General features: G+C 46.3%; 6 protein-coding genes across 7 annotated transcripts; 5 read left to right on the top strand and 1 right to left on the bottom strand.

Annotated features, from left to right (window-relative positions):
• The first annotated feature begins 300 nt into the window (after window positions 1-300).
• On the top strand, window positions 301-1,756 carry LOC120893477 (E3 SUMO-protein ligase MMS21-like). The gene is made up of 3 exons (XM_040295400.1): window positions 301-854; window positions 949-1,076; window positions 1,154-1,756. The coding sequence occupies exons 1-3, from the start codon at window positions 770-772 to the stop codon at window positions 1,553-1,555; spliced, it is 615 nt and encodes a 204-aa protein (XP_040151334.1). The 5' UTR covers window positions 301-769; the 3' UTR covers window positions 1,556-1,756.
• Window positions 1,757-5,921: 4,165 nt separating this feature from the next.
• LOC120893476 (venom acid phosphatase Acph-1) lies at window positions 5,922-8,138 on the top strand. Its single transcript, XM_040295399.1, has 5 exons — window positions 5,922-6,254; window positions 6,731-6,829; window positions 6,913-7,158; window positions 7,246-7,431; window positions 7,498-8,138. Exons 1-5 carry the CDS (start codon window positions 6,060-6,062, stop codon window positions 8,014-8,016), a joined length of 1,245 nt encoding a protein of 414 aa, XP_040151333.1. The 5' UTR covers window positions 5,922-6,059; the 3' UTR covers window positions 8,017-8,138.
• LOC120893475 (poly(A)-specific ribonuclease PARN-like) lies at window positions 8,126-10,849 on the bottom strand. Of its 2 annotated transcripts, none has more exons than XM_040295397.1 (6): window positions 10,735-10,849; window positions 9,650-10,631; window positions 9,287-9,571; window positions 9,152-9,207; window positions 8,849-9,084; window positions 8,126-8,737 (listed from the first exon to the last, which is right to left on the bottom strand). In XM_040295397.1, the coding sequence occupies exons 1-6, from the start codon at window positions 10,751-10,753 to the stop codon at window positions 8,411-8,413; spliced, it is 1,905 nt and encodes a 634-aa protein (XP_040151331.1). In that variant the 5' UTR covers window positions 10,754-10,849; the 3' UTR covers window positions 8,126-8,410. The 2 variants fall into 2 exon arrangements, with proteins under 2 accessions (XP_040151331.1, XP_040151332.1); XM_040295398.1 differs by having other exon boundaries at window positions 8,492-8,737; window positions 8,853-9,084.
• Window positions 10,850-11,089: 240 nt separating this feature from the next.
• LOC120897894 (mitochondrial inner membrane protease subunit 2) lies at window positions 11,090-12,124 on the top strand. The gene is made up of 2 exons (XM_040303075.1): window positions 11,090-11,688; window positions 11,769-12,124. Exons 1-2 carry the CDS (start codon window positions 11,343-11,345, stop codon window positions 11,993-11,995), a joined length of 573 nt encoding a protein of 190 aa, XP_040159009.1. The 5' UTR covers window positions 11,090-11,342; the 3' UTR covers window positions 11,996-12,124.
• Window positions 12,125-12,266: 142 nt separating this feature from the next.
• LOC120897895 (DNA-directed RNA polymerase III subunit RPC10) lies at window positions 12,267-13,115 on the top strand. Its single transcript, XM_040303076.1, has 2 exons — window positions 12,267-12,493; window positions 12,872-13,115. Exons 1-2 carry the CDS (start codon window positions 12,353-12,355, stop codon window positions 13,055-13,057), a joined length of 327 nt encoding a protein of 108 aa, XP_040159010.1. The 5' UTR covers window positions 12,267-12,352; the 3' UTR covers window positions 13,058-13,115.
• On the top strand, window positions 13,069-14,904 carry LOC120897893 (yrdC domain-containing protein, mitochondrial). Its single transcript, XM_040303074.1, has 2 exons — window positions 13,069-14,591; window positions 14,709-14,904. The coding sequence occupies exon 1, from the start codon at window positions 13,098-13,100 to the stop codon at window positions 13,914-13,916; it is 819 nt and encodes a 272-aa protein (XP_040159008.1). The 5' UTR covers window positions 13,069-13,097; the 3' UTR covers window positions 13,917-14,591; window positions 14,709-14,904.
• Window positions 14,905-15,254: the final 350 nt, after the last annotated feature.

The following is a 15,254-nucleotide window of genomic DNA, read 5'->3' as shown; positions in this document are numbered from 1 at the left end:
TAAGCTGGTGTGTGAATGGAACACATAAGGGAATAGGATTTGAAGGATCGTATATTGTAATAAATTGTATTCAGCTACAGAGAAAATGTTTTACAAATTTAAGATAAGTAATTGATGGCCTACCAAATTTACTAAAGAAAATAATTGATTTTTGAAGTTTTACTTATTTTTTGAATAAATTTTTCCAGATAAAACATATTTTTTAAAAATACAAAAAAAAATTGGTTTCAGTGCCTAAGACCATCCCTCGATTCGCCCATCACTAGGCACAAAACGCGGCTTCCAAAAACGCACACTTGACCGGAAGTTCTCCAGCAAGACAGCAAAGCTTCTTTTCGCCGTTTTGTTGTTGTTACCCATCAATTGCTATTCATTATTTTGTATCTGTGTTGATGCCACATCTTTTTTCTCAAATAGTGGTTTTGCAAAGAACAAAAATGGGACCGCAATTTTCATCATCGAAAATATTCCAGAAATCAATTCGATCAATTTCACCCACCCACGATACAGCAAGAAATTGTTCAGTATCGACAATCCGATCAAGCAAGTTCCGAGCCGAATTCGATCCTATCCTGTCACCGGTTGGAATGTTGATGTTCCGAAAGGCGGTTAAAATTAGTTCATAAACAAAAGCGCTCGCTCTCTGCGGCAGTCCGTTTGCGCGTTCCGCTTTTTTTGTTGCGATTTGGCGTCCTTGTTAATTTTAGCAACAAGTGTTTTGTATGTTTTGTTTTGCATCGCGTGATAATAATAGCAATCGGCGTCGAAAATGAACATGCTTGAAGCCAACATGCGTAAGGTTAGCGATAGCCTGAACAGCACCGTCCGATTGGCGGCAGAGTTTGGTGATGAATGTAAGTACGGCGCGAAGCGAAAGCCGTGGTTCACGTGCGTGAATATCCTAATCATGCACACGATTGACGATTTGTCTTATGTTCTCTGATGCAGCATTAAAAGATTTAAAGCTTTATACCAGTCTGGTGGAAAAGCTGTGCGAAATTGACAGCAAAATGAACACCCACCGGAAGGCGCTAGCGGAATCCTACGCAGAGCAAACCGTGGAATGCTTCGACCAGGTAATTTAATTTCCAATGTGGTAGGGCTATTATTTGCAATAAAATAACAACTATCCCTAAACTGCTTTGATTTTGAGCGCTATGAAACGAGTATAGATCGGAAGAAACCCCAGGTCCGGGGGCACAAACGCTACAAGGACTTTGTGCAGTACGCCAAACCGCTGCTCAATCCATCGCTGCAAGGCCAGCCCTCCCAAAACGACAATGACGATGATGATGATGGCGATTTGGTGATGGAGGCCGACGTGGGCAATATGGTCGACCCGATCTCGAAGCGCCCGCTGGAGGTGCCGGTGCGCAACAAGCAGTGCAATCACGTGTACGAAAAGAGCGTCATCGAGAATCTGTTGAAGCAGAACCCGCGTACCCGCTGCCCGGTGATGGGCTGCGCAGCGCAAGGATACGTTCAGCAGCATTTGCTAGAGGTTGACGTTAGATTGCAGCAGCAGCTCATTCAAACCCGGTCGGTGTTTACCTAAAATCGTGATCTGTGTGAGTTGAGTTTTAGTGCCGACGAGTGGGTTTGTTACACGGGTGCACCGTAGACCTCCAATATGGACAGATTCTCTCAGATTTTCATCTAACTGTCTTGTTCTCATATTTCTGTTGCTATCTAAGTGATACTGACAGCTTACCATAGCGTCGGAAAGCTCAATAAAATAGGTTTAATAATTTTAAAATTCCTTCAAATGAATCAGCAGTACTTATCCGAACGAGCTGTAGGTTAGAAATGTGTTATAAACGACTAGCATATTACATCGACTAGGCCAAAGGAGCGACACAACTGAGTAAGTTGACACATTTGTTTTTAAATTTGTTTATTCTAGATCGCACTAATGTGCTGAGAAATGAATGTTCAAGAGCCTCTGTTATCAATTAACACCTTAAAATTTGCGAAATTATTTAATTAGCAAGTTTCTTAAATAACCTGGATATTCTGAATTCCACCATAACAGTAAAACACAGCAAATACAGCAACTACGAGGGCACACAAACTGCATATAGCGGCGGTTACTAAGGTCTAAAACCAGCACAAGCATGCTTTTCGTGGGATGCACACTCACACACACACACACACGCTTGTATGAGGGGTTTTTTGCGTGCTACAAAGTCGTGGCCATGCTGTGCCTTCTACCGAGCCATACCATTAGCTAGATTTGTATACACTAGTAGTTAACGCTGCTATTAAGCAGCTCTATTGTGTAGTGATTTGATCAATCATCACTCTCCTCCATCCAAGGCGGCGGTGACGCCGGCCCTCCGTTGTACGTGAGTCGCTCATAGCGATCGTCACACAGTCACGGTTGGGATTTGGCAGTAGAAAAACACGTCCATTACGTTGGCCCGTCTCATTGGAGCACGGATGTACATGGGTTTGGATCGTTCCAGGAGATTGCAAGCCCAGATAAAACCGACCGATAACGCCTTCACATTCCACGAAGAAGAAGGAGGCCCCACGATAAGAATTTAGTCATGGGGAAGTAACTTGGCCGGGTATGAACGCGAAGGAAGCGGCTAAACGTACCGTCGCGAGTGTCACGGTTCACCGCATTTCCGAGTGAAACATTGAACGTGGCAGAACGCAGCTGACCGAAGGTACTCCATATATTGGTGCAAAAAAAAAAACGTTCCGGATTTCGACATTATTCGCTCGCGAACATACGAAAAGAAGGGGGAAAACGCTAAAGAACGTTAAAATACAGTGAAATCTAAGAACACATTCGCTCGAAGCGGACGCTAAGGTTGAATTAAAATTCCGGACCAGTGTTTTAGTTTACCCCCAACACCATTCCAATGTGTTATGGAGCCATCCCAACGCTAGACCAGGAGGGTTACCTTCGGGGAGAAGCAATCGGCAACTTTCAAATAAACAGGTAAGCCGGGGCAGACGTACTAGATGGGGACGTTCGTTCGATGTGGGGACTGTGTGTGTGTTTTTGTGTCGTTTTATCTTTATTTTGTGTGCCCAGTTTGAAGGTTTATGGTGTGCTTACTTGTTTTACCATGCCAAAGCGTGACCTGGTGATAAGGAGAGTTTAGAAAAAGTGGAAATAAATGTATATGTTACACTTTTACTGTAATGAGTAAGATGTAATATATTATCTGATTTCCTGTTTTATAAAACAGCTTTCCAACTTGGGGAAAATAAGATACTTTGAGTAGGAACAGACCTCTGCTTAATAAATCACTTTCTTTTATCATCAACCGGTTCAACTTTACCAACCAAAACTACAGTATAGTTCACAAAAAAACACAAACTCCGAAAGAGAAAACTTGATCATACCAAAGATAGAATAGTTTTAAAATTTCACGATCGACGAACCATGGGAGTAGAGGAGGAAGATGAAACATCTATGCAACGAGGAAGAAACCGTTCCTTTTACGTGCATTTTTTGTGGCGATGCATTAAATTATTTCGGGTGCAGAACCGCAAGAAGGATCCCAATTCCCAAACGGGGACTGTCGACTGCATCTTGATGAGAGGAGGCTGCATGATTTATTTTAAAACGATCGCACACTTCTCCACCAAGCAGGATGATATTGGCAAAAAATGGTTTCGTTTAAAACAAAATTAATTCAAAATTGGTAAAATAACTTTCCTTTCTAGCAAAGCAAGGCTTCTTTCATCGTTCATTCGTATATTGGACTTTTATATTTTAGTTTTAGCCGCTCGATCGTTCTAATCGTAGTACCATTTCGTACGATCACCAGTGTAACAGCCAGTGGCGGCGCGGACGATGGATGCGCGTCTGCCGAACAATGCCAAATGAATCGGCTAATTATGCGTGTAGCGAAAAGAGCGACGAAACACGCAGCATAGCGGCAGCTTCCGAACAGCGGTGCGGCCCTGTGCCAAGCAAAGGAGCCAACCAGCCTGCCTGTCTGTCTTCTTTGGGCTTCCTCGATACTTGATCGTTTATCTCGCGTGGCGCATCGTCTCGTGCGACCCGGTGAGATGATTTATTTTCAGTCCGATTCGTACGTCCATCGACAAGGATCGCCGCGCCGGTTGATGCCGAGGAACAGAGAGGCATCAGTTTAGCAGCGACATCAATCTTGTATTGTGAGGTAGAAACGGCACTGCGTGTGTTTAGTGCGTTGGAGGACGGTGTAATGAAATGTTGGATTAAACTCAAAGTCCGAGCAGAACAGTAATAGTTTCAGCACTGAAGCAAGCGGGGATCAATTGAAGATTGTTCTTATTAACGGAAAGTGTGTGCTTTGTGAGCATGTGTTTACATTACTAGAGAAGATCGGTAACCAAGGCCTACCTTGTGTTGGAGGCTTTCTTGACTTAAGTGTTTTCGTTTTCCCGGAAAGTCTCCCTTCGCCGACAGGGCAGTGAGGGAGAACGATAGAGTACTAGCGAGAGAGAGAGAGAGACAGAGACAGATGGTATCGTTACCTCTGTTTGGTGTACTCTGTTCTTATTTCGGTGACACTTTTCTGTACAATTTCTAGGTAAAAGCCCCAATTCTATTGTTACAGCCTTTTACGCTTGTGTGCCAAACAGCCGAACACGTGGTCCATTATGAAACGCACAAATTTGGGTTTGTTTTCGGTGTGTGTAGGGCATAACAGAGAAATGATTGTAGGAAAAAAATAAATAAGTAAACTAAGCTCTAATTGATTAAACCACACAGTGTATAAAGCGAAGTAAAGAAGATGATGATGATGATGGGGTACGAGAGGTTATCGCGCGAAAATAGAACCATAATAATTGTACCATGCCAGCTGGGGTCGAATAATTGCAAAGATAACAATTGTTTTCGGCCAGCCACACTTCGTCATCAAAAAGGGGAACGAAAATGTTTTGTAAACCCTGGGAAAAATATTATTTCTTTTCTGTAATAATAGTTTATTTGCGCGTTGCTGAACTAATAAATATTAAGTGTTGCTTTTTCACACACAAAAAGGGAGACACGTGATGCCACATGACTCACATTAAGATTAAAAAGGTTTCAGCTAAACCCTAGGCGCGTGTCTAGTGCAACTTCAGCTGATCAGCTTGATAACTTATGATAATTTAGCAGTGTATTGTCTCGGCGATCGTTATCAGCGATCGATTCACATCCGTGCGACGGACAACAAACTAGGGCAAAGAGCTAGGAGAGCACTGTTTACTCGTGATTCGCGCTCAAGTTCAAGGTTATCACACGACGGGTGGCGTTAGTTCGATGACCAACTTTGCCAACGAAACCTTTCTGGGACAGTTTAATTTGCTTCCCAAAAAAAACTCGTTTGCGAACACTTTTTTTGTATTCTTGTATGTATTAATGGTTTTATTTCCCTTTTCAGGCACCCGTCTCGCACATTGTCCGCCGTTACGAGGTCAGTCCTGCCCCAGGTGCGCCTGTTTCGAGTGCCGGTACCGGACAGTACACCGTCCACGGTAACGACGCCCGTTAACGGTTCTCTTCCACCGGCACCGGAAACCCGACCGCCAGCGAACCAACGTAACTGATCACTACTTGTCACTTGATTCGTTACGGTGGGGGCAGATCGAACCACAGTCCGTCCAAAAGGGGTTGCTGCTTATCACGCGGTGACCATCTAGACCGGACTAAACCGGTATTTTGACCCCCCCCCTCCCATTCCCCCCTTGCTAGAACCAAAGACAAATTAACAAAACAGAAAAGAACACAGAGAAACAACCATCCCACCATGACAGAGACAAGACAACTCCAACGCAAACACTGACTGCTCTCCAACCACTGGCCGATATAACGTCCACGCGGCGGAATGAATTTTTGAATGTGTGTGGATGCGCAGGACGTTTCTTGGCTTAATTTGGCTGTAAACAATTAACAACACACAACAACTCTGCCCGTCCCCCCGTCGCACAACAAACACACCCGACATAATCATCTGCCCATACACACTCACACACACCCTTCTACCGCTGTGCCTCCAGCCAGCGTGGCTCGCTGCCCCGATCGACATCCTTAGCAGGCGCTATAAAAGCCGGGCCCCGATTGCGCCATGTATTATTTGAGCCGCCGCGTGCTAATCATGCTGACGTGCAGTGTGCTGATCACGACGATCGTCTTCTTTACCGCATACGGCGTGTACGGTGCTCCCTCGTCTGCGGAGGACCTTTCGCATGAGGACGGCGATGCGGAGCTGCTGGACCATCTGGGGCGTCGGCCCGGCCTGGAGCTGAAGCAGGTGCATGTGGTAAGTGTGTCGACGGCGTGCTTTTGACCTACATTATGCAAGTGTTCTGTGGTTGGTGGTTTCCAGTTACTCCGAGCCACGATACCCCGTGTAACGGAAGCTTCAGGTACTAAGTGCAAACTGTTGCAGTTGGTCCTGTCGTTAGGGGTGTGTGCGTTGTGTTTACTGTTTGAAGTAGATCCGCGGTTCTTCTACGAATCCTATCGGTACATACGGTTGAAATAGAAAATATCAAACAGTTATCGCCGGCTGCACGATTTCATTCTAAAAAAAGAACGGTTACCCTCCTCTCTCTCGATTAAACCAGACACACACACACAGGAAGTGTGTCTTATCAATGGCAAATCATAAAAAAGCAAACAATCTCTGGTCATTCTTCTGAGACTATGATTTCGTTATCAGCCTAATAATCGACCATACATAAAAACGATCGCTTTTTAATTTGAATCGCCTTCCTTTGCTTCTTTTTGTTACAGTTTTTCCGCCACGGACAGCGTACCCCGGCCGACACCTATCCGAAAGATCCGTACGTGAACTTTACCTTCGAACCGTACGACTGGGGACAGCTGACGAATGTAAGCCGCTGTGCCCGAAATGGGAGTTTTTGGACTCATTTTGCTAACCTTCAAACTGCTGCTGCTCCATTTACTTCCCACAGAAAGGCAAATACTCAGTCTACGAACAGATCGGTCTTTGGCTTCGCGAGCGCTATGGCCGCTTTGTCGGTGCGACCTACCGTGCCAAGAACGTGCACGTCCAAACGACCGGTGTCTCGCGCACCCAGATGTCGATGCAGCTCGTGCTGGCTGGGTTGTTCCCGCCGCAAGGTACGGCACTCCAGTGGAACCGACGGCTCGATTGGCAACCGATACCGTACTTCAGTGAGCCGCTGAGTCAGGATACGGTTAGTAAGCTCACTGTGGATGGTGTGTGTGTTTGATGGAGCAAATTTCATTCGAAACACATTCTCCCCCTTTTTCCCTTTCGACAGCTTCTGCTAGTTCGCGTGTCCTGCCCGAGGTACACCGAAACCGTGCAGGAATCGTTCCAGATGCCGGAAATTAAAGCTCTTATGAACGCTAACAAACAGCTGTATGAGAATCTCACGCGCATCACGGGCCTCACGATAGCGACTCCGGACGACGTACAGTCGCTCTTCAGTACGCTAAAAGCGGAGGTAAGCGACATCCTTCCATAATACGCCTCTGTGTCGTTGATGTAACCCTTCCATTCCCGCTTGCAGTCCGAGTTTGGTCTGAAGCTACCCGCCTGGACGAAGGAATACTACCCGCACAAGCTGCTGCCGCTGACGAAGAAAAGCTACGCCCTGAACGTCTACACCGACGAGATGAAACGGCTCAAGGGTGGTCCGTTCCTGCGGAAAACGCTCAACGAATGGGAAGCACTCATCGCCAACCCGACCGGTTCGCACAAAAAGATTCTCCTGTACGCCGGTCACGATTCGACGGTGGTTAACATTCTGTCCGCGCTGAAGGTTTGGGACGAGACGGTGCTGCCCGATTACGGTGTGATGGGTGTGCTGGAGCTGTACCGTGATGTCAGCACCGGACAGTACAGTGTTACCGTGGGCCAGAAGCAGCTCGGACAGCCGCTGCAACGACTCGCGATCCCTGGCTGCACGGAGGTGTGTCCGATTGAGAAACTAAAGACGGTGCTGAAGACGACCATCCCGACCGACTGGAAGAAGGACTGTGTGGCGAAAGATCCCACCGTCGTTGAACCGCCACCGTCCGGCCCTTAGAGTGTAAGGTTTTAGTATACCCCATCCCCTTTCCAACATAGCCGTATAAGGTGTGATTAAACTAGAAATTTCGTTCAAACAGTGCGCGCTGAGTGATAAAGTCGTAACGAATCGTAACAGAATTTTGTTATTTTTTTCTTCTTCTTTTTGTACATTTCATACACACTACCGACAAGTGTGTGGTGCCTTTGCACGTATACAGCAGCTCTCCAGAGAGACCAGGAGAGAGACAGAGAGAGAGAAAGAGAAAGATGCCGCACACGACGGTCTGTCCTGAAATGTGCGGTTACTACAGTGCGGCGCACCAGAGACGATTCTCCTTATGCGCGTTTTTTTTTTGTAGGTCGCTTATCTAAAAACAGCACTCACCTACACGTTTGCGCCCTTTCCTTCGCTACCAATCGTTATTATCGGTGAATGTTTTGCGCGCCTTTTTAACCGTTCTCCAGCCGCCACCGTTGTCTTCGTCGTTTTCGTGCTCGTCGTCCTTGGCAGCAGTAGCATCCTTGTCCGCCTCGTTCGTAGGCGGCGTTGCCTCATCCGTACCCTTCCGCTTGGCGGCAGTGGTGATCGTTTGCGGACGCTCTATTTTTTTGCCTTCTTTTTGTCCTTTTTCTTCCCCGCTCGGCCGTTGATTGACTGGTTGTGCGCTTCGAACTCCTGGATCTTCTCCGGGGCTAGCACTACTCGAACCGTTTCGTCCTCGTTTAGCTCCAGGGCGCTGCAGAAGTACAAAAAGCAACGGAAAAGATAAATTACACCCAGCATGTACATGCGTGGATAGGAAAGGTTTCAAAGTAATGTGTATAGCAAAAGAGGAAGGCATATATACTTGCAGTTTCATTTGCGTAAACTGTGCAAAGTTGTACACTTTGAAGCCGGAGTGATAGCCGATCATTTTCAGCACCGAGCTCGCGGCACTACGGTTGTGCAATGCCACAAACGCGGACGTATTGTCCAGCCAGCTAACGTGCACGGGGCCGAACGGTTTGAACTTGTTCTGGATGTCCCCGGTGCGCCAGGTTTCTGGGAACGTTGCGTAGAAGATATGTTCCCGCGTTTGTGTGGCTGTTTTGGGTGAGGAAAAGCCAATAATAAAATAGGAAATAAGGCCAATAGATCGACGGCCACTTACGTTCTTTCCCGTTCAGATAAATATAGTTCACATCGGTTAGGCGGGTGATGAAAATTCTAAAAAAGAAACCGACAAAACGGAACAATATAGTTTCACATGACACGGGACCGTGGCTCTATTTGGGGTTAATCGCACCTGTTTAGATAGTGTTTCAAGTTGGGATCTTTGGGAAGTTGCAGCAGATTGGCTTTGAATTTGCTAACCAGCCCCAAGAAACATAACCCCGTGAGGTAAGCATCGTAGCCTGCTTCGTGCTTTTTCTCGTCATCCACGCTGTACTGATAATCCGGTAGCTCGGGATGCACCGTAGGGATCGAGAATGGTGCCTTGCTTACCGCATCGTACACGTGTGCTAGTACGGAGGAGTTGACATTCACCTTAATCTCCGCATTCGTGCACAGATACTTGGTATCTAGAAGACTGAAAAAAATGGGACAAAAACGTCAATTAATTGTAGAATGACTTCAAAGTCGACACAGTACCACATCCAACACTTACAGTGGGAAATATTCCTTCGTCAGCTTCTTAAACTCTTGATAGTCCGCCGGCAGTGGTTTAAAGAATTGGCGCAGCACGTAGAACAAATCCAGCAGCATATTGTGGCCAATGATTAGTTTCCGTGCCTTTGCCAGCTCTTGCAGCACCAGCGACAACCCTACGTTTGTCTCGAGATCGTCGTTCTCGCGCGTTCGCCGCTGCTCATCCAGCGCCTGCTCCTCTTCCGTCGAACGTTTCCGTTCCACCTTGATCGCTTTCTGGTTGTTCTCGAGCGAAACCGTCGAAGTGGACACCTTTCGCTGGTACCGTTGCTCGATCATCTGATAGATGAGCTTCCGCTGGAACGCATTGCAACTCCCGACGATCAGCTCCTGCCGATCGGACTGCAAAAACTCCTCAATACTGGCCGCCGTATCGTCCACCTGTTGCTGGTGTTCGGGAGGCACCGGTATCATGTTGACATCGTTCACTTCCCCCACCTTCGGTTCTTCCTCCGTCAGGTCACTCTCCGCCGCAGCGAGAATGTTGGCCGCCCGCGTAGCTTGCCGGTCTTTCAAATCCGCCCGATAGCGTTGCTCCTCCGTTTCGTTAGCGTACGAAAGTCCTTCGCGGAAGAGACGATTAAAGTCGAACCCATTGTCGGCGAGGAAGCGCATACTCTCGCCCTGACAGCTGAACACATTCGTGCGGCCCTTGGGATAGCAGTAGAAGTTGTAACACTGGTAGGATACGCGCGGTTGACCATCCTTCTTCTCCTCCTCCTCCTCCTCCTCGCCGGGTGGTTCAACCCGGAACGCACACAGCCCGAACTGTACGATGATGTACGGGGGGCTGTTTTCCACCATCTTCAGATACACTTCTTCCGGCGTATCGAAGGGGAAAATGGTACGATCCGAGGCAAGTCCAGTGAACTCACAGTCCATCGCAAAGAACGTTGCATTCTGTATCGCTTCCCTTATCGACGGGAGTTGTTCGAGGAAATCTGCGGAAGGAGAGAGGAGCGCCAAGGCGTTAGTAAACCAGTTTGCTCCGGGAGAAATGTACTCCGCGGAGGAATGGGGAGTGGACAGGAAGGCAAACATTACTTTGCTTGGTGATATCCATTGATAAAATTTAATAAAAATTTCGACGATGCGTGAAAGGCGCGGGATTTGATCGAAAGGTAAACTGGAATTGTTTATATACAGCCTACCTGTCAGCTGCCGGCAGTGTTGCCAGATGCTCAATAGAGAGGTCAGAGTTGAGTAGAACAGGTTTTATGAATTTACTGAAAATCTGTTAAGATAAATCGAATATTGAACATTAAACCTAATCTATAATATAATGTGATTCAATAAATGCAGTAGAAATAGCATATTTCCCATTGGCTCTTTTTCAACGAATTATCGTAATTCACACTCTCACTTGAGCACCCCTGGATTACACAACGAGTCGGCAAACGTCAAGGAGATTGTCAGCAAATTTTCAAAACAATTGTCCCACAATCTAGCCATCGGCTCTCGGGGTTTTGTAAGCAAAATTTGTGTAGTTTTTAACCCAAAATTTCGTCATCCGGCAAGACCCGGACACACAGCAAACACGATGCAGCAATGACTAACCGATAGACACTTGCACCGAGGCTGACAAACACAATACACACCACTAGTCCACCTAGGGGAGCAGGACACAGAGCGGAAGGCAGGGCAATCTCATAATGCGGTTCCCAACCTTCCTCAAATCGCTGCTGCTCGGTGTCCCAGTCGGGGTCACCCTGCTCGACTGTGTTGGGTATGTGGCACGGGTCGAAGGTGTTTCGATGCAGCCGGCCCTGAATCCGGATGCCACCGTCACGGATTATGTGTTCCTGTCACGCTGGGCCGTGCGCAACATGGACGTGCAGCGCGGGGACATCATCTCGCTCATCTCACCGAAGGATCCGACCCAGAAGATTATCAAACGCGTCGTCGCACTGCAGGGAGATGTGATCTCCACCCTAGGCTATAAGCTACCGTACGTGACGGTCCCGGAAGGACATTGCTGGGTTGAAGGGGATCATACAGGTGAGAGCGCGAACGCGTGAGGGTTGTTCTGGGTTGGAATCTAATGGATCATTTGTTTACTTTTTTTTTATTTCCCACAGGTAATTCACTAGATAGCAATACGTTCGGTCCCGTCTCACTAGGACTGGTAACTGCCCGGGCAACACAGATCGTTTGGCCACCATCCCGCTGGCAACAGTTGCCCTCGACCGTACCAAAGACGAGAGAGCCGATTGCGATGGGCAAACGGCCGGCTGCAGTAGCCAGCAGTAGATCCGTTAACAATAGCAGCAGCAGCAGTAGCAATCCAATAGGAGAAGTGCATTGACTGAATTAATAGAAGAATGTGTTCGCTTTTTTTAAAGGAGGAATTCAGAACTTTAGATCCACCAACCAAGTTTGGGCTCTTCCGAAAGCTATTTTGTTAAATATATTTTTTCAATTTTTCCCCCTGTAAGATAGTTTTAATGAGTCGTTGAATTTTAAAAACAGTAAAAAAGATAACGCTAGTCCTTCCGTGCCGAAATGCACCGCCTGCTCGATATGGGATATCCTTGTTTGTCAGCAACCTTGGTATATGAAACGTCACCGTGAACTAGGTAACGTCAAATGAGAGTTGTGAAACGATTAGAAAAAACCACGTTGCTGAATGCTGGCGCTAGTTTAGTTATTATAATCGTTAGTAATGTTGATGTTCTGTCCCACATGCGGTAATCTACTGCTGGTGGAAGAGAGCACCGACTCGCTCAGGTTTTCCTGCAACACGTGTCCTTACATCTGCAAGATCCGGAGAACTATTTCCAGCCGCATCTACCCCACGCTGAAGGTAAGCAATGCAATACAATGGGTGGAAAGGAATAAGAAGGGAATTTATGCCATAAATGAATGTGTCAAACTAGCGGACCGCGAACCGCATGCGACTCTCGAGTGTTCTGTACACGGTAATGGTTAATATTTGATTATTCCATTCCATATGTGCCTATAAAATCGATATTCGGGTAAAAACAAGCGACCTGCCGTACGAATGAGTTTGACACATCTATATGCATTAAACCAATAAAATATACGTTATTTCAAATCTTATCACCAAATTCAAAAATGGTTCTAACGGATTATTCCACCCCGTTTTTGCGCAGTAGATTTGGATGCTTGTGAATCACTTTCTAACACCCCCTTTCTTTCGGCTTATTTCTGTCCAACACAGGAGGTAGACCATGTGATGGGCGGTTCCGCAGCATGGGAGAACGTTGACTCAACCGATGCCGTATGCCCTTCCTGCTCACATAATCGAGCTTACTTTATGCAAATGCAGACCCGTTCGGCGGACGAACCGATGACCACGTTTTACAAATGCTGCAACCAAACGTGTGGTCATAATTGGCGCGATTAAGTGAAAGCTAAAGCTCGTTTATACAAGCAACATTAAATCGATGTTTTTCAGCAACATTCTTAGTAGTGTACTCACGCGCGTAGTAGTAAGCAGTATGAAACAAACACACAAACACAGGTACAGTACTCGTACTCGTCAAAACTATACCGACGCTAACAGAAGACCGTACACATTGCGGTACGCACCGAAAGATGTGAAGGAGCAGGAGTCGAAGGTAATATCGACTAACCGTAAGGATGCAAAAGCGATAGCAGTGGCAAAGCTACAGGCAGGTGAAGTGATTGCAATTCCCACAGATACCGTGTATGGGCTTACCTGCAGTGCCAACAATCCGGAAGCAATACACCGGTTGTACAATATTAAGGGCCGGCATGAGCTAAAACCCGTCGCCATTTGTGTGGCCAGCATAGAGGATGTGCGGCAGTGGGGCGAAACGGACCATCTAAATGATGAGCTTTTGGGTGAACTTTTCCCCGGAGCGGTAACGCTCGTGGTGCGAAGATCGTCGAAATTAAACAATCCCGCACTGAACCCGGGTGTGGCAAACATTGGCATAAGAATTACCGAAAACAAATTCATACAGCATGTGTGTGAAGCGTTTCAGCAGCCGATAGCACTGACCAGTGCTAACAAAAGCTCCAGCAAAAGCACACTGAATGTGGAAGAGTTTAAAGAACTGTGGTGTGAGCTGGGGGCCGTGTTCGATGGAGGTCAGTTAGGTTTGTCGGAGGAGCAAAGGGCCGCATCCACGGTGATCGATCTATCCGAACCGGAGCGCTACAAGATCATTCGTTGGGGTGTTTCAGTGGAAAAAATTATTAAAACAGTTGAAAGGCATAACTTTCGAGCAGTGGAGTAGCAGAGAGTTTGGTCTTATCTGTTTGTCATGTCAATAACAGCGCATAGCTCGAACACACTCGAACAAAATCGAACAATGCTATGCACTTTCCCGGCTCTTCCAGTATTGCAGTTACACTAACATGCATGGTTCAATAGAAACACTAATTAAAAAAGCAAAATAATATGGTTCCTCCTGCTGTCCTTTGAACGGTAAAATCAAGCGTATCTAACCCGGCTTTACTTAATAAAATGTTAAAATAAAACAAATGGCACTACATAACATTGCATAACGATTAACAATTGCTGCATACATACAGTACCTACAAGTAGATGCTTAAAACACTCCCTTATCAATTAATCCTTCACAAACAATACCACAACACTTATATAAAGCAAACAAGTGTGTCGATCAATAATACCAAGGCTTTGTCGCCTACAGATAACAGGTAAGTATCATTGCTTCATGAACTTATACAATGGTGCTACAGTGCTGTGGCAGCGAGACTAAAGGCAAAAGTGTCTCAAACCGCTGATCAACTACTTGAACTTCTTCTTCTTTTCTTCCTTTTGGCACAACAACCGTTGTCGGTCGGGGCTTGGTTTTCAGTGTCTTATTGGCTACCAATAGCAGGATAGTTAGTCCTACTACTAGCAGGAGGCACGGTCCATTTAGGGCTTGAACCCATGATGAGGGGTATGTTGCTAAGTCGTACGAGTTGACGACTGTATAGCACGGGACAACTACTAAATCCAATTTCCATCCTTTTGCTCAATAATTTCTGTAGTATCGTCGCTTTTCTTTCTTCCGTAGCATGGAGTGATGTTTTCGTTTTCCCACTCTTACCAAACACATCAACAGGCTCGGAGTGATCATCATCATCAATAGGTTTGGAGGACCCACTACCGTTTTTTTTAAGCCAAGAGTGTCCTTGCCATGCCATGTCCTTGAAAATCAATTATTTGTTTATTCAGAATTTTAAAAATATATATATAATTTCACTTGCTCATGTATATATAGTTTTTTTGTTTGTTGTTACTTTTTGCCATTTTGTTTTAGCATCCTGCCCTTTTATCCCTATACAAACAATCGGTTGTTTTTTTCTGTATCATTCTAAGAAAGGATGAAGAGTTTGCTTTCTTTTCACTAGACACATACCCACGCTAGTGAACACAAAATTCCCGACACACTCGTTGGAGGTTCCATGTTCCATGTTTGCAATATAATTGTGTGACGCATCCGTCCCCCCTAACCCTTCCCTTAACGCATCGTGTCCAATCCCTCCCCTCTCCCTTCATCGCCTGGTGGTATAATAGAAAAAGGTTCAATACAATTAGCCAACCACACGACGTCCTCCGA

Source organism: Anopheles arabiensis, chromosome 2 (genome assembly GCF_016920715.1).
Source record: "Anopheles arabiensis isolate DONGOLA chromosome 2, AaraD3, whole genome shotgun sequence".
NCBI lineage: Eukaryota > Metazoa > Arthropoda > Insecta > Diptera > Culicidae > Anopheles > Anopheles arabiensis.
Note: the sequence above shows the minus strand (reverse complement) of the source record. Positions and strands in the feature narration are given on the sequence as shown.

Coding starts and splice junctions, on each gene's coding strand:
- LOC120897893 (XM_040303074.1), top strand. CDS start 13,098: ATGTTTTTCAGCAACATTCTTAGTAGTGTACTCACGCGCGTAGTAGTA.
- LOC120893476 (XM_040295399.1), top strand. CDS start 6,060: ATGTATTATTTGAGCCGCCGCGTGCTAATCATGCTGACGTGCAGTGTG. Junction 6,830..6,912: donor ACTGGGGACAGCTGACGAAT/GTAAGCCGCTGT, acceptor TACTTCCCACAG/AAAGGCAAATACTCAGTCTA. Junction 7,432..7,497: donor TCAGTACGCTAAAAGCGGAG/GTAAGCGACATC, acceptor TCCCGCTTGCAG/TCCGAGTTTGGTCTGAAGCT.
- LOC120893477 (XM_040295400.1), top strand. CDS start 770: ATGAACATGCTTGAAGCCAACATGCGTAAGGTTAGCGATAGCCTGAAC. Junction 855..948: donor GGCAGAGTTTGGTGATGAAT/GTAAGTACGGCG, acceptor TCTCTGATGCAG/CATTAAAAGATTTAAAGCTT. Junction 1,077..1,153: donor CCGTGGAATGCTTCGACCAG/GTAATTTAATTT, acceptor TTTGATTTTGAG/CGCTATGAAACGAGTATAGA.
- LOC120893475 (XM_040295397.1), bottom strand. Junction 9,208..9,286: donor TTGAAACACTATCTAAACAG/GTGCGATTAACC, acceptor TTTCTTTTTTAG/AATTTTCATCACCCGCCTAA. Junction 8,738..8,848: donor TTACGCAAATGAAACTGCAA/GTATATATGCCT, acceptor GTACTTCTGCAG/CGCCCTGGAGCTAAACGAGG.
- LOC120897895 (XM_040303076.1), top strand. CDS start 12,353: ATGTTGATGTTCTGTCCCACATGCGGTAATCTACTGCTGGTGGAAGAG. Junction 12,494..12,871: donor GCATCTACCCCACGCTGAAG/GTAAGCAATGCA, acceptor TGTCCAACACAG/GAGGTAGACCATGTGATGGG.
- LOC120897894 (XM_040303075.1), top strand. CDS start 11,343: ATGCGGTTCCCAACCTTCCTCAAATCGCTGCTGCTCGGTGTCCCAGTC. Junction 11,689..11,768: donor GGTTGAAGGGGATCATACAG/GTGAGAGCGCGA, acceptor TATTTCCCACAG/GTAATTCACTAGATAGCAAT.